Raw genomic sequence first — 16,082 nt, forward strand, 5'->3', positions numbered from 1 at the left:
CTTGCCTGAAATTCCGCATTAACTAATTTTAGGATAAGACAATGAGTTTCTAAATTCAGAGTAAGAGATTGAAATTTATAATTAGAAGATGCCACAATAAATGGAAAATGGTTCTTCAAAATATATGCAGCTACTCATGATTCACAAGAAAATTAGCTAAATCCTAAAACAGAGAGGGCCTGTAAATCTTATGCATTACTCACAAGAGTCAAAAACACCAAGCTGTACCATAATCTGAAAATCAGTCCCTACTATGCTTTCTAACTTGAAGTACATATAAATCAGTTTTTATTGAAAGAGTTCACATAGAAGATTATCTGTTTTATGCTATATATAATACAAGTGTACTCCTGTAGTAAACCTAAACTAATAGTATAATTTTTCCAATACATAAAAGCTCTAAGTACTTGCATGAACAATGACCAAAGTAATGAATTGGAAGATTTTCTACATCTTTTCAAGGAAAGGAATTCTTTTCATGCACATGATATTTAATGCAAAGAAGCATTTGTCACTTTGAATATAAAACTTGAAGTGTTCCTCAACAAAAAAGTGTGTACTCACCCTTCTTCTTGACTCCTCAATAGCAGATAACAGTGCATTATCTCGTTCATTTTTCAGAAAACCCTAGGGGGAAATAGATATATATATATATGTAACTTAAATTTGGTGTCCAGATAAATATAGAAAATAGGCTCAAGTCCATAAAGGATTCAAATTATTTTTAAAAACTTATTTAAGCATCAATTATTAAACTTTATGACCTAAAGATGAAGCATTTCCTTATATTTTGGCATGTGAATAACAAAAAGTTAATCTTTTTAATTTTTTTTAAAGAAAAAATATCCGCTAGGCTACCTCTTAATTCACAGAAACCCAATCAAAGTCAAAACTACTCTTACATATTCTATAACTTCCACCCACCCAGCAAAATATTTTCCTCACAATTAGTTTAACTAGCTTAAAACCTTACTTTTTGTAGATCATGTAAGTAATAACAGTAGCAATGTGAAACAATGATGTTTCTAGTGATGGCATATTACCTGAAACAAGTAATAGTAAGACATGCTGCTTCAACCTGCCTCGTGAAAGAATGAAACACAATTTTTTAACCAAACATCGTAGTTACACTGGTCTTTTTATGCAATGATAACATTGTTAATGGCATAGTAAGTTAATGACATTTTCCTTCCATTTAAGGGTCACTTTTAAAAATGGGATTTTTTGCTGGAAATTTTAAAATTAGTTAAAATTAATTAAACAAAATATAAGCAACAGACCTGAAGTATTTAAGTCCAGTTTAGACTTGGGCTGAAAGGCTGAAGCACCTAATGTTTGGTTTGTTCAAAACAATTTCTAGATCACTGATTCAACAAATCTGCGGATGGGTTGGCACCCTGCCCGGGATTGGTTCCTGCCTTGTGCCCTGTGTTGGCTGGGATTGGCTCCAGCTGACCCCCGTGACCCTGTGTTCGGATTCAGCGGGTTGGATAATGGATGGATGGATGATTCAATAAATTTGGCTCGTGTTCTGTAACTGAAACCTTATTAATTCCTGATCTAATGTTCTCATCTAAAAAATACTAATTCTTAGAGTTTCTACGATAAACCACTGTCTTGACTTTTAGACATCATCTTATTTGCAACATGATTATTTAGTTGCTATTAATTCAAATATAATTAAAAATTCAATATGTTCTATCTGATTTACAAATGCTCTAAAAATAATAAAAACAGAGATGCACAAAGAAAAAAAAATGAAATTTTAAAAGTTAAATGCGCACAAGTATTTAATTTTTTAAATACCGATAAAGTTCCGATAAAGTAAAAATGATTACCAGAAAAATTTACCAAATTAACTGTTACTCTTCCCTTATCATTGCAAATAAAGCTAATCTATTCTTTTTCATATAATCCAGAGTTTGCAGACTTCTTTCAGCTCTAAATGCCCTCACCTTTTCTGCTTCATCCAGTGAAGACTGTCAGAAATTAATGCACAATTTAAAAAAAAAAAAGAAATACTTTACAGGTTGTTCAGCTAATGATTTTAAATTCACATCTATCTCTGCCTTCTACTAATTTACCTTTATAAGCACTGCTGATTTAGTTACTATACATTGCTCCTCTAGCACCCCGAAAAAAGCTTACAGCTCGTTTTAACCCTATTCATACATCCTTTTAACACCTTAAATGTTCAGATGGTACATAAATACATACATACATATATACATATATATATGGACATAAAAGACAAACAATGTAATAAGAAAACTAAAACATCCTCCTTAAAGACATCAAGCGGTTGTATCCCGGCATTAAAAAACAGCTTTGGGGCTTGAGCAATACCAGGAATCTTTTACTATGGCTGCTGAATAACATAAATAATTCACTGTGTTTATTTATTTTTGCCTGATTACAATCATCAATTAAGATGTTTTAAGTCTTTTAAGTATGTTATAAAGACAGTAGCAGATATGTACATACAAATTCATTGTTCAAAATTGAACTGATTCCATAAAAAATCTGCTGTGGTATCATGTCAAAATTACAATTTAGCATAATGCTTTCCACCCCCATTCTCAACCTACCTAATTCCATTACAAATAGTAAAACAACAACAAGAGAGTTGATTTTGCAAGACTGTTATCATTTTTTGACCAACACCATATTTCTTATACTTTTGTTTTTAAGAAATATTGCTTAATATATACTATTTTTATTGATAAATAGTCTTCAAGATTTGTGTATTTAATTAGGTATCAAAACATGGCTTAGAGAATAATGAGAAAATTCACAAAATGCTTAAGAGAGGTGTCAGGAAGCATTGCTCCCTAAAGGGCTACCAGGCTATGGCTATTGGGAAGCTACGGGTCCTTGGCTATTTCAGCTTAAGAAAATTTGTGTGTAAGCTACTGTTTTCAGTGTCATTGGCTTTAAAATTACACTAAAAGTAGGATTCTGCCTTAATTTGGTCAGTAGTCTGCACTTTAGTAAACTGAAGAATGAGCAAGGAGAGTCTTTACAGCCTTGATCAACAAAACATGCAGTCCCTTTTTATCTGTATATTTTTAAGCTTTGTTGTACTTCTCTCTTATGCTACTAGACTTGCATCAATTTCCTATACATTGTCAAGTGCACAAATTATCTTTATCATTCTCTACACCATCCTTAGTTGCTTTTTTAAACACTGAATCACTGCCAAAAAATCCAAAATGTATCCAAAATGGATTTATATGAAATGTACGTAGTGTTATGCATTTTACTAGGAATTTACTATATTTTTAATGTGTGCAGCATTACAAATCTGCCCAATGGTAAGAGTAAGAATAAAAACTTTTGAACTCCAAAGTATTTGTCTTGACCATATGCAGTACTAACATTTGTGGAAATAGTTTTTATATAAGGAAGTAATAAATGCTACAGTAACTCATGGATTAAATAAAATTTTTAACCTTTATATTATGAATGGCAGTGAAGATGTTCATGACTACCATTAAAGCAACAGCAAAAAAAATTTACAGTGAAGCCCAATCAATAAGGATTGACCTTTTGAACTGAAGACAGGGCTCTTGAATGTTGGGGCAGAGGGGTGAGTTGTCAACTTAAAAAGTCCAATTCACTTAAATGTGCTTCACTTTCATGCACCATTCTCGTTTTCCAGACATATTTATTTAACAAAAAATGCATACATTTTGAACCACTAGATAACTGATATTTGGATTATGTAACACATTTAACTTTTTCATATGTTTTAATATTGTCCTGCTGCAGTTCAAAATTGGCCCCTACTGGTCTCCATAACTCACTAGTTTGTTATCTCTATGAAACCCAGAGTTTTAATATTTTTAAGCAATCACTACAATAAACATTGAGGAAATAACAGATAAAAATGTTCATTTTTGGCTGTAGCATTCCTTTAGGGAGATAACACCAAACAGCTTTGTGAAGGAAAAGCAGCAGCATACTTAAACTTTAAACAAAAGAAGTAATATTTCATAAAGATGTATTAACAAAGTTGACAAGATAACAAAAAATTGGAATCTAATATTAAGGTATGGAGGTTGCCACAAATCTTCAGAACTCTGAAAGACCAAGTATACATTTTCAAATCTAGAAAAGATGTAAGCATCCCATCTAATATCTATGAGCTGCATGCAACACAGCATAAATTACATAAAATCATTTTAAATTTCATGCCCTGTGAAAATTTATAATACAGTTGCTTATAGTTACCATCTAAGACGTGTTAGATCCTGAGAACTTTCTAGGTGGCAAAAAAAAATCCTCAAAATATTCAAAAGCCACTTGGCAGTATGCCAAAAAGTAGTGTGCAAAGCAGTTAGTAACATGACAAACAGCACAATTTCTGCAAAAGGACATACAAGTTATTACAATGTGATAGTATTCTAACCTAGTTATATTTTTATTCTATATACATATCTTTGAAAGCCTTTAGGCATGGGGTTGTGTAGAAAAATGCCCAGATATAGCAATTTTAATGCAAGAAAGGAATAAATCCTGGACAAAAATGCACAATCAATATCAATATCAAGGCAATTTAGTTCTGCCAATGAATGTAACTGTGGGCCTGTAGACTGTACAAGGACATTCAAATCCCGAGAAGAAGCCTGGGTAAACACAAAAAAATCATGCTAGCTTCACATGGAACACACCCTAGTCAGAATCTAACTAGTGTTCAGTTCTGGCGGACAATAATGCTACCCATTATGTTATTATGCAGTCCAATGAAGAAAAGATGTTTGATGTAGTCAATAAGACAAGCCAATTTACTTTAAGATATTTAAGCATTTGGAAGTTTTGCTGTATATTTTATTTGTCATTATCTTCACTATCATTCATGCTGAATCATGGGTATGAACTATATAAACTGAGTACTTTAAATGAGTTGTTGATTTTTGTCATGCTACTCTATGTTCGTTTGCAGGTCCACCTAGAACACAATGACAATTTCATTGGACTTATAACCAACAGACCACATCTTTGATTTTATCCTAAACAATGGCCAGCACAAGAACAAGATCCATTGACTGATTTATTTAAATTACAAGAGTATATGAAAATAATTGAAAACAAGAGGCAAAAGAAAACCTCTAAAACATGAAACATAAAACTAAAGGTTGGGCAATGACTTTGCATAAAATCATTTCTCATATTTATAAAAAAAGAATTAGCAAGTGGAATCAAAAAGCAAGTCATCATGCCAATTATAATTCTTTCAATATGTAAATAATTTTTATTCTGCATAATCGTATGCAAGGTTTGCTGTAGTTTTACTTCTAGAACAAACATCTTCGGCATTCACTATTCTATTTTCTAGGTCGTTAGTATATAGAAAGGCAAAGAACCATTTTAACATTTAACTTTCTGTACTGTGTTGAAAACAATATGCACTACAGTAATTTAAATGTAGAAATCAAAAAACAATAGAGTAAAAGAAATTTTACTAGATGAGAAATCTTGGTTCTGCAACAGAGTTACTCGGTATATATAATATGAATGCATACATCCATATTACAATGTTTACATATATAATTTAAAATTTAAATAGATGATGCAGTGTAACTCATATTTTGATTTATTGGCACGTGATGTGTGCACTGGTGGAATTCAACTCCATAGTACTGGCACCACACCCTTTTACATAAGTAGAAACATACATGGCGTATGCGTTAATGCGTGCATGCTTACATGCTGGCATTTAACCATTTTTATCACCAGTCTGCTGATATTTAATAATCAAATCTTATTGAAAAGCCTCCTCAAAACTGAGCATGTGGCTCTTTTTAAAATAAGATATTAAATTTAGTATCAAAGAGTCAAGCACTCTATACTTTACAGCACACTATTTCTCATCATACAAGGAGTGGTTGGTAAAACCTGATAACAGTAAAATACAAGAAACTGTGATTTGAATACATACATTTAGACTTGAAAATGTTTAGTTAATATAAGCTATTTTTAATGTTGAGAAACATCACCTAACCAAATCTTTAATCTAAATACTATTTGTCTAACTTAAGACTTTCTTCAAAAATGAACCAAATGTGTATTGTGCAGAACTGTTAAGCCACTTGTCCAGGAATACATGCATTAACTAACACGGTCTTTAAATCTTCACTTGTTATCAGAATTTGCACAGTAATGGTGCAGGCCTATCATAGATATTTTATCATCCCCACCCAGAAAAGATCCTCCCCAGTACAATCCGACTAATTATCATTTAGGACAATACCTTTGAAGTCCCATGCTGTGGTTTGCACATCTGACAACCAGTGTTGCATTCTGCAGTGTGTTTCTATGAGTGCAGGCACCGCCTGCAAAGCTAGACAGGAATATCCTCTCATGTAAACCACATTTAGTGTGACTACTAATATTAAACAGTACTGCATATTACTCATTAAAATGCTATATAAATTCTTCCACTTTCATACACTACTTATTTATACAGCTTTACAGTATATTTTTGATGATGGCAACACCAAATATTAGAAAGAAAAAAAAATGCTCACTAACATCATTAAAAATTATAGACAGAACCCACTTACTAAAGCTCTTGAATTTCATATTATTCTATGAAATGCTTTAACTGTTAACACTCTCCATTAAAAATTAGTGTGTCTAATAAAAAAATATGAACATCTAGGCGAATAAGCATTAAAGCAAATTAATATAATGTGGTAGTCAGTCTTCAGTCTGCCAACAAATTATATAAAAAGATTTATTTTACAACTAGTTGCCGCCCCTTACACCTCCCTCCCACCTTAGAAGCTATTAGGCAGTTTATTTTCCAATGAATCTGCAGTAAGCACAACAATTTCAAATAAAAAGCTTAACAAGAACAACTTACTTAAACGCTTAAAGCTGCATCTCAAGGGTCAGGCTAGCCAGTCTCCATCTCGTCAGATGCATAGCTGAAGTTGTTTCTTTATGTCACAAAACAAAGCTTCTTTTTTCTCAGGCTATTCTTTAGCCAAATAATAAAAAGCTAAATTCTTTTTTTTTTTCTTCTGTGCCCCAAAGTGATACCTAACACTGCATCCATGGCGCTGCTTGGTCGGCAAAACTGAGAGACCTCTAGGAAGAAAATCACTGGTCTCAAACCAGTAATTCATGTGTAACACTTCACAGGGTTACAGTGTGATATTTTATTGTCAGAGGACCATACCATCTTAACTTGCAGACTTAGGGGGAGAGCGGGGGAGGACAGTGAATTCAACCTATGTCCTTTTACCACTACCCACCCCCCCCACCTCCTTGCGCAATGCAATTATGATAATGGGAATTTTTGATGGCTTCCGATGCCCTGCCTAAAAATTAGGCTAATAATCCTTTTAGCTGTCATGTTTTGTTAATGAGAGAAGTGTTTTTTTTTTTTGTTTCTTATGCTGCATAGCGATGCACTGATGGAGCATGTGGGATCAAATCCAAAGCAGTTTGCTTAGTCTACATTGCAGCTTCTATTAGCATATGTCAGGGTGGCCTGGGTTAAGATGTATTTTTTCCTTTATGGCTCGCCTGATTCCGCCATTTTAATGCACCATTTTTTCTTTGTCATTTTTTGCCATTTAGCAAACTATTAGTAAATTAAGCAAAAAAAGCAATGTGGTAGCAACATACAATTGTGAAATAAATTGTTTAATATTCATTAGAGATTCACAAAACCAGCAAATATTAAAATATTGAGGTTCCTATAAACTGGCAGAACGTATTTTATACTCTGTAAAGTGGCTGAATATTTTTCTTTCAATTATTACTTTACTTTCTATACTTAAAAATCAAATGAGACTTTAGAACACATTTTTGTCATATTTGCTTTATGTACTTATTAGATTTCTAAATAATCTTCAAGACCATTTAATAGGCTCAGCTATACACAATGGCATAAGAAAATCCAGCAGCGTTTGATTTAATGAGGTCTTAGCATCATTTATAAAAACAGATTTTAAATTAACTCTGAAATAATGATTGTGATGTGGATAACAGGAAATTTTCATTAATGAGTAAAACTAATACGAAAGTGTAGAAGCCAATACGTTTCATCAGGAAGTTGCCCACATTCTTTGCAATGATGAACAGTACAAAGATTAGTCAAGCACCAATACTGTATATTTTCAAAGGTTTAAAATTAATTAAACGAACCTCAGGCAGCGCTGATTATAACCAACTTAATACACTCACTCTTTTTGGAAACAGTCTGTCTTAGGCCAAAATAATAATAGTTGTACTAGTAGTAGTAGTAGTAATTACTAATGATAATAGGAAGAGGAAGAAATAATTTTTAGGGCATGAGAAACTGATGTAGACTAAGCTCTGTTTCAGTAAACTAAGCAAGACATTGAGACGAATTGAGATAAGCAAAAGCTGAGAAATGCCGAGCCTCAGAGTAGGCCAAGAAATGCTTGCAGATATGAGCAAAGTAAGACTCATCAATCAGTAAATCAACCTACAATATATTTATTTGACATGTTTAAAAGCAGACACCACTATATCTTATTTTAAAGAGCTAGCAAAATTTTCAAAACAGTATCAAATGTGAAAAATGTACTATTATACTAAATGTCAGCTTTGCAAATACTATACATTTAAAAACAAAAATGTAGCATTAACAGACAACAAGAAATATAACTGGCACCCATTTTAAATGGCTGGTTGGGATTGGCTCCAGCAGACCCCTATGACCCTGTGTTAGGATATAGCAGGTTAGAAATGACCCATTTTAAATGTATGTACAACTGCAAGTAACTGTACACAGCAAACAGTGTTATAATATAAAACTAAAGGCAAAGGGGAAACCTCACATAGAAAAAAAAAGTAAGAAGAAAAGATAACATCATAAATTTAGGGTACGGCTTTCAAAAATGAGCACTACAGATGAACACATAGTATGGTAAAAAGGATTATTCAAATCTGGAGGTGTAAAGATAGCAATTATACAGCAAAACATATCAGTTGAGACTTGAAATGAGGTTTGAACATCAAGACAGATTCAGCCTCACAAACATAGTAGTCTCCTCAGAGAGTTGTGTAACTGGGTTTAAAACCATTAAGAAGTCAATCACCCGTTGAACAGATTTATATAGAACTGCAATTTAGATATTCTGTAGCACTGCACCAAAAAAAGATCTGTAGGTCAGTGTAAATGATGACTTCACTATATACATTAAAAGTGTGGAGTTTAAATGTTTTCTCCATATCTGTGAATTTTTTTAAGGTTTCATTCCACTTATAACACTTAACTTGTTAATTTATTTATGTATGGGTGTGCCCGAAAGCGACAACAAACTAGCAACACATTAAGGTTTGGTTTTCTCATTTGCTCCAGATGCTTCAATACTTGTGATGCTGTAAAATATAAATCGGGTTCAGAAAATGGATGGATGAATGAATGAATGAATGGATGGATGGATGGATGGATGGATGGATGGATGGATGGATGGATGGATGGATGGATGGATGGATAATTACAGAAATAAATGAAATGATAGCTATCCAGCAAGGAAAGCAACAAAGCTCAACTATAGAAAGACCAAGTATACAAATTGGGAAAATATATTCTGTATAAGTATCAGTAGCCTTTATGAATTACTTTGCAATCAACAATCCAGGTGCTACTTCAAGCTGGTAGAACCCCTGCAACAAACAGGATTTGTCTTACTAAGTGTAGTTACTGTAGTTAGAATGTTTGATGTTAGCATTTAATGTACATTGGTCATTGCAGTTTTTATACAGTTTAGTATACAACATACAATATTTTAAGAAACAATTGATTAACATTGTTTATCATTTTAATGCACATTCTATTTGTATAACTGTGTGTGCTATGAACAAACTCTTGAATCGTGATTAGCACAGCTAGGATAAACAACAAAAATTATGTTTGTTCAACTTGCATGTAACTTTTTCCCCTAATACTTGATTGCTCAACTGGCAATGATGACAGTTCCAAACATTTCTTATAGCCATCAGTAAGTTTCTTGCACCTTTCTGACAGTATTTTCTCCCACTCTTCCATCTCAAGTTGTTCTAGCACCTGAATATTTGCAGGATACCTTTTACCAATAGCAGTTTCCAGTTCATTCCAATTGTTTCCAGTGGGAATGAGATAGGATTTAATTGCATATAGCCAATTTTATCATTTTAATCATTCATTTTTGATTTTCAATGTATGTCTTGGGGCATGGTCTTGCAGGAGGGCCAATGATTTTTGGCCCATACCTAGTTTTCTGGTACTGACTAGCATATTCTACTTTTACGTGCCCTGGTATTCTTGTAATTTCATGATTCCCTTAATAGGCGTACGGTTCAGAGGTGCTACCGGAAACAGCACAGGTGCCCCAAAATATTATGAAACATCCATCACATTTAACTGTAGGCTGCTCTTTTCCTTATGAACTACATTTTGTCAGAAATTAACAAAATAAATAAATAAATAAATATCGTTGGTCTGCATTGCCAAAGAGCTCTATTTTGAGTTCATCAAACCATAGAACATTTTCCCAAAATGATTTTAGTTTGTCTGGGTAGGCTTAGCCATAGATCAGTAGTGCCTTTTTATGCTTGTCTTTGAATGGTGCGTCCTAATTAGCCTTCATCCGCAAAGCCCTTCTTGGTTTAGCATGTGGAATGTAAGCATGGGTTGAAGCCATCAATCCAGGTCGCGCAAGGTAAATTTTAATCTCTTTGGATATTTTACATGTTGTTATTTCAGCATTTCATAATGATCTTTAATGACGTTTTTTGAACAGTTTTCCCATACCCATGAAGTTCTGCAAGGTTCTTGATAGTTCAATGAGCAGTTAAATTTTTAGTAACACTGCAAAATATGGAAACAGAAATGCAGAGGTCCCAGGAATTGGCCATATTCCCTTTTGCATCTTTATATACAGATTTATGAGTTCTTCTAATGTCTTGTGTTTTTCATGGTCATTAAGGAAAAGGGGAATGAAAGCAACCCTTCTTGAGCGTTAAAGCCATCATTCACTGATTAATCATTGATTAATGTCATGTGAATACTGGCAATTTATTGCAAACGAGTTTAACTTCACTGCAATTAAAATGCAATTCTTTGCATCAATCTGATTTGAAACATTCAAAAATGTACCATTAATAGTATAAAAACTGTAAATAAAAATAAAAGTTCATACGATACAATTTTCACTAATTTCCTTCAGTAGCTGTTTGATTGATCCTGTGCTGCTCTGTATCAAAAAAATTAATGTATATAAACCAAAGTTGTTTCACTGTCCATGTTTCCATCAAAATATTACACATGATATACATAAAATGCAAGGGTACCAATAATGCTGACCACAACTGTATTTTTTCCAGCTGAGCTATTGATAAAAAAGGATGGCTGAAATCCAAACTGACCAATGGTTTAGGCTTGGCTAATGACAATAATGTTAGCTGTATACACCCAACTGAAAGAAGCTATTATGTGGCTGGTTGTAGCAGAAAGCTCAATTTCAATCAATGTATCTAGGTTTCTACCTTTTAAAATCAGTCCCATATCTGACAGAAAAACAGCTCTAATACTGTGATAAATTAAGTATTTCTAAAAGACTTTGAAAGTAGTATTAGTAGTAGTAGTTGTAACAGTAATAGTGTCATGTCTACAGATTACAGGCACATTCATATTGCTGCTTTACAAGTAAGAAAACTAAGACAACTTCTCGGTACATGCTCATGCTATTCAGCATGTTGCTTTTGCTGCTGATGGAAAATGCTTCTATTTACTAAACTAAGATTCACAGAAAAGCAAGCAAATTTGCTACTGCCATGTTACAGATGCAGAAAATGCAGAGCTTTTTTATCTCTTCACTACTTGCACTTTCAGCTTTGGTATTGCTTTGTCAGCAAAGAATCTTGAATATCCAGTACTGAGTGATTTCTCTGGTTATTGGTTAACATTCCAGAAAATTAAATTCATTAGTCAATCCTACTGTGCCCACATTTTGAGGATTTTGTTTGTGGTATATCTTTTAATGCACAGGATTTTCTTTATTAATTTTTGCATTTTTAATTGACTTCCTGCAAAATTTCCTCAATTATTTTATAGATCTAATGGCAATTGACATAAGCAGACACAAATGCAAACAAAAATGTATGTTAAAGAATAACAATTTCAGTACAATTTCCATATGTGTTTATTAATTTAAACTATTAAATTAAAAATCTAGCATAATTAGGAGTGACACTAATATTAGTCAGACACATAAACAGATGAACTGACAAAGTCAGGGCACATTAACACTGCAAGAAAGGCCTTTAACAGATCTGTGGCAGCATAAAAATTAACAATAAGAAACACAGAGAACACTGGGAAAACATTTTAAAACAGGTGATCTGTAACCTTGAAAAAGAACCGGAGTTATTTAGAAATTGTTTAGCACCAAAAACTCCCATTAGCTGCTCATAGGATGACACAATCATTCCAATGTTATCTCCACAACAAAACTGCACATATAAGCAAAACCTTTCTAGTTGTCTCACTTGTGTGAAATTAGGATCTAAAGGAGTTCTACAAAAATATTTTATACGTGAGTAATTAAAAACAGCTAAGATTCTAACATGAGAGTTTCCCATTTAAGCTTTATTTTATTTTTAATTCTTTTGCCAATGTTAATTTTGACTGAATACCACCTGAAAATGGATCTACATTGTACAAATCAACACTTAAAACTGAGTGCACATAGGATTCAAATCCCGCAACTGACACTGTGTGACCATGAGCAAATCACTTTGCCTGTCCGTTACCCAGTTGGAAAAACACAAGAAATATAACCAATCTCAAATGTTGTGAGTTGCCTTGGATAAAGGTGTCAGAGAGACAAATTAAGTAAGCAAATAATAATAATAATAATACTCTGGCCAGACTTTGCTGTCATCTATTCTTCAGGAGCTGCCTCGTCACCACACTTTAACATTCTCACACAATGAATATTGTTAAATTCTCTGCTGCTTCAATATACTCCCTTCAGTGAAGGGTATGCTTGCTTCTGACTGGTGGCATCACTGCATTAAGGGCAAGTGAAGAACTGTCCTCTCATCTCCCAAAGATGGCTATTGTGCAAAATAAATAAGTAGTAAACTTACTTCAATATCCATCCATCCATCCATTTTCCAACCCGCTGAATCCGAACACAGGGTCACGGGGGTCTGCCGGAGCCAATCCCAGCCAACACAGGGCACAAGGCAGGAAACAATCCTGGGCAGGGTGCCAACCCACCGCAGGACACACACAAACACACCCACACACCAAGCACACACTAGGGCCAATTTAGAATCACCAATCCACCTAACCAGCATGTCTTTGGACTGTGGGAGGAAACCAGAGCGCCCGGAGGAAACCCACGCAGACACGGGGAGAACATGCAAACTCCACGCAGAGAGGACCCGGGAAGCGAACCCAGGTCCCCAGGTCTCCCAACTGCGAGGCAGCAGCGCTACCCACTGCGCCACCGTGCCGCCCTTACTTCAATATATTAATGTAAATGTGTTTATAGTGAACTCAACTTGCTGATCATAATCAAAATTGTTACAGTTTCCTATGATTTGCTCAATACAATTCCTACCTAGAATATTTCTTTTTTTGAATATATGAAAATTTCTTTGTGCCTGGCACAGTCCTTTTAAGGATTTCTTTGGTCGGCCCTTGGATCTTGCAGGAATACCTTTGCTCATGTGTACACATGTGCAGACTGAAATTTAAAGTTTTTCCTTGTGTGTTAAAGGCTACAGTCCTTTTAGTTGACCCATTGATTTTTTTGTGGCACAACTTAAAAGGTGCATGATGTGGATTACTTAGATACAGTAGAGTTTAGTCTACTGAGCAAAAATTTGAAATGTATTAATATTCATTTGTGTTTCTACTTTTGGTTTGGACTATTTGATGTTAATGCTGAGATATCTTTTAATACTATACTTTGGTGGCTGTAGTGTATTGCAATATATTGATAGACCTTCATTTTGTGTGATTTTGTTATTATTATTGTTATTGATTATTTTATCATCAGTGGTGCTTATAGCCTAATACACTGTCAAACACAATTTCTCTCACTTTTTCTGTCATAGGAGGTTTACTGGGGGCTGTCTTCTTCCTCGGTCCCCCTCCAGCACCACTGCTCAGTTTTCTATGGTGTTTTTTGCAAGTGGCTCCAATGATCTTTTTCTGCCATGTTTCTTACCAGCACGTTCATGCACCTAGCTTACTTGGAGTTTAGAGACAATCCAATCTGCCCTCACTTTCCCCAAATCCATGAACTAATCTAATACAATCCAGGAAACTTCCAGACATTGCTAACAAATGTACAGTGATCCCTCGCTATATCGCGCTTCGCCTTTCGCGGCTTCACTCTATCGCGGATTTTATATGTAAGCATATTTAAATATATATCACGGATTTTTTGCTGCTTCGCGGATTTCTGAGGACAATGGATCTTTTAATTTCTGGTACATGCTTCCTCAGTTGGTTTGCCCAGTTGATTTCATACAAGGGACGCTATTGGCAGATGGCTGAGAAGCTACCCAACTTACTTTCTCTCTCTCTCTCTTGCGCTGACTTTCTCTGATCCTGACGTAGGGGGTGTGAGCAGGGGGGCTGTTCGCACACCTAGACGATACGGACACTCGTCTAAAAATGCTGAAAGAGTTGCTACCTTCTGTGTGCAGCTGCTTCGTGAAGCGACATGCTGCACTGTGCTTCGCATACTTAAAAGCTCAAAGGGCACGTATTGATTTTTCACTCTGTTTTTCTCTGTCTTTCTCTCTCTCTCTCTCCCTGCTCCTGACGGAGGGGGTGTGAGCTGCCGCCTTCAACAGCTTTGTACCGGCAGTGCTTCGCATACTTAAAAGCAAAACAGCCCTATTGATTTGTTTGGTTTTCTCTCACTTTCTGACATTCAGTGCTCCTGACGCGCACTCCTTTGAAAAGGAAGGTATGTTTGCATTCTTTTAATTGTGAGACAGAACTGTCATCTCTGTCTTGTCATGGAGCACAGTTTAAACTTTTGAAAAAGAGACAAATGTTTGTTTGCAGTGTTTAAATAACGTTCCTGTCTCTCTACAACCTCCTGTGTTTCTGCACAAATCTGTGACCCAAGCATGACAATATAAAAATAACCATACAAACATATGGTTTCTACTTCGCGGACTTTCTTATTTCGCGGGTGGCTCTGGAACGCAACCCCCGCGATGGAGGAGGGATTACTGTACATACAATCCTATGGGGGAAATTACTTTGGGTCACGACCAAATCAGGTTGTGACCAGAGTTTTGGAAAGAATTATGGTCGTGACCTGAGGTTCCACTTCTAATCAGTTTCACCAGGCTCTTGCATCACACTTTTCTACTTTTAGCTTTTTGTTTATGCTGCCTTGTGAACAGTGACACTTCTTGCCTCATTTCTCATGCTCTATAGTATGGTGGTATAGTTTCCAAAATAATACACAGAATTGATCTCAAATCATTTACCTTAATGAAAACATTTCTCAACCATAGCTTTAAATTTTAGACTAATACATGTATCACCATATATGATAAACACGATAATATATAGCATCTGTACATTTAGGTTTATACAGACAGAACAGGATAATTAGATATATAGTGGATAATTTAACACAAGCTTGTGTTACAGCATCAGTGACTCAAACTAGCACTCCAGGAATTATAGCCCCCTCTTCATAGGATGATACTATTTCTATATATTTTTAATAACCAGCTATGATAATATATGCCATGACAATATATTCAGTAGTTTAAATAAATACATTTTGCACAAGAAATATACAAATTATTATATAATAAATAAATCAATATTTTGGTCAGAACATTAAATGAATGCCTTTATTTATTAAAATAGTATGAAATTATGAAATTTAGTACAGAATCAATTCACAGCCAATCAATCCGTCTTTGAAACAGCTTAATCCATTTCAGTATTCACAAGAGATAGGAACAATATCCTGGCTGTGTCAGGCACAAGGGAGAAACCAGTTCTAGATGTGGTTGTGGTGGGGGGCTGTACTATTCCACTGTAGGACACACTCATTCATAATGGG

At 34.5% G+C, this 16,082-nt stretch overlaps 1 protein-coding gene across 5 annotated transcripts in view; it reads right to left on the reverse strand.

Moving 5' to 3' along the window:
• nup93 (nucleoporin 93) overlaps window positions 1-16,082 on the reverse strand; it is a 77,464-nt gene that overhangs the window by 37,302 nt on the left and 24,080 nt on the right. For 3 of the 5 annotated variants that reach the window (XM_028809374.1, XM_028809373.1, XM_028809375.2), the window contains exon 4: window positions 565-627. In XM_028809374.1, the coding sequence (XP_028665207.1) occupies window positions 565-627 (63 nt within the window). Of the gene's footprint in view, window positions 1-564; window positions 628-6,253; window positions 6,273-6,868; window positions 7,335-16,082 lie in introns of those variants that run through there. The other 2 variants (XM_028809377.2, XM_051931683.1) reach the window with 2 other exon arrangements.

The sequence above is a fragment of the Erpetoichthys calabaricus genome, chromosome 9 (assembly GCF_900747795.2).
Source record: "Erpetoichthys calabaricus chromosome 9, fErpCal1.3, whole genome shotgun sequence".
NCBI classification, from domain to species: Eukaryota; Metazoa; Chordata; class Cladistia; order Polypteriformes; family Polypteridae; genus Erpetoichthys; species Erpetoichthys calabaricus.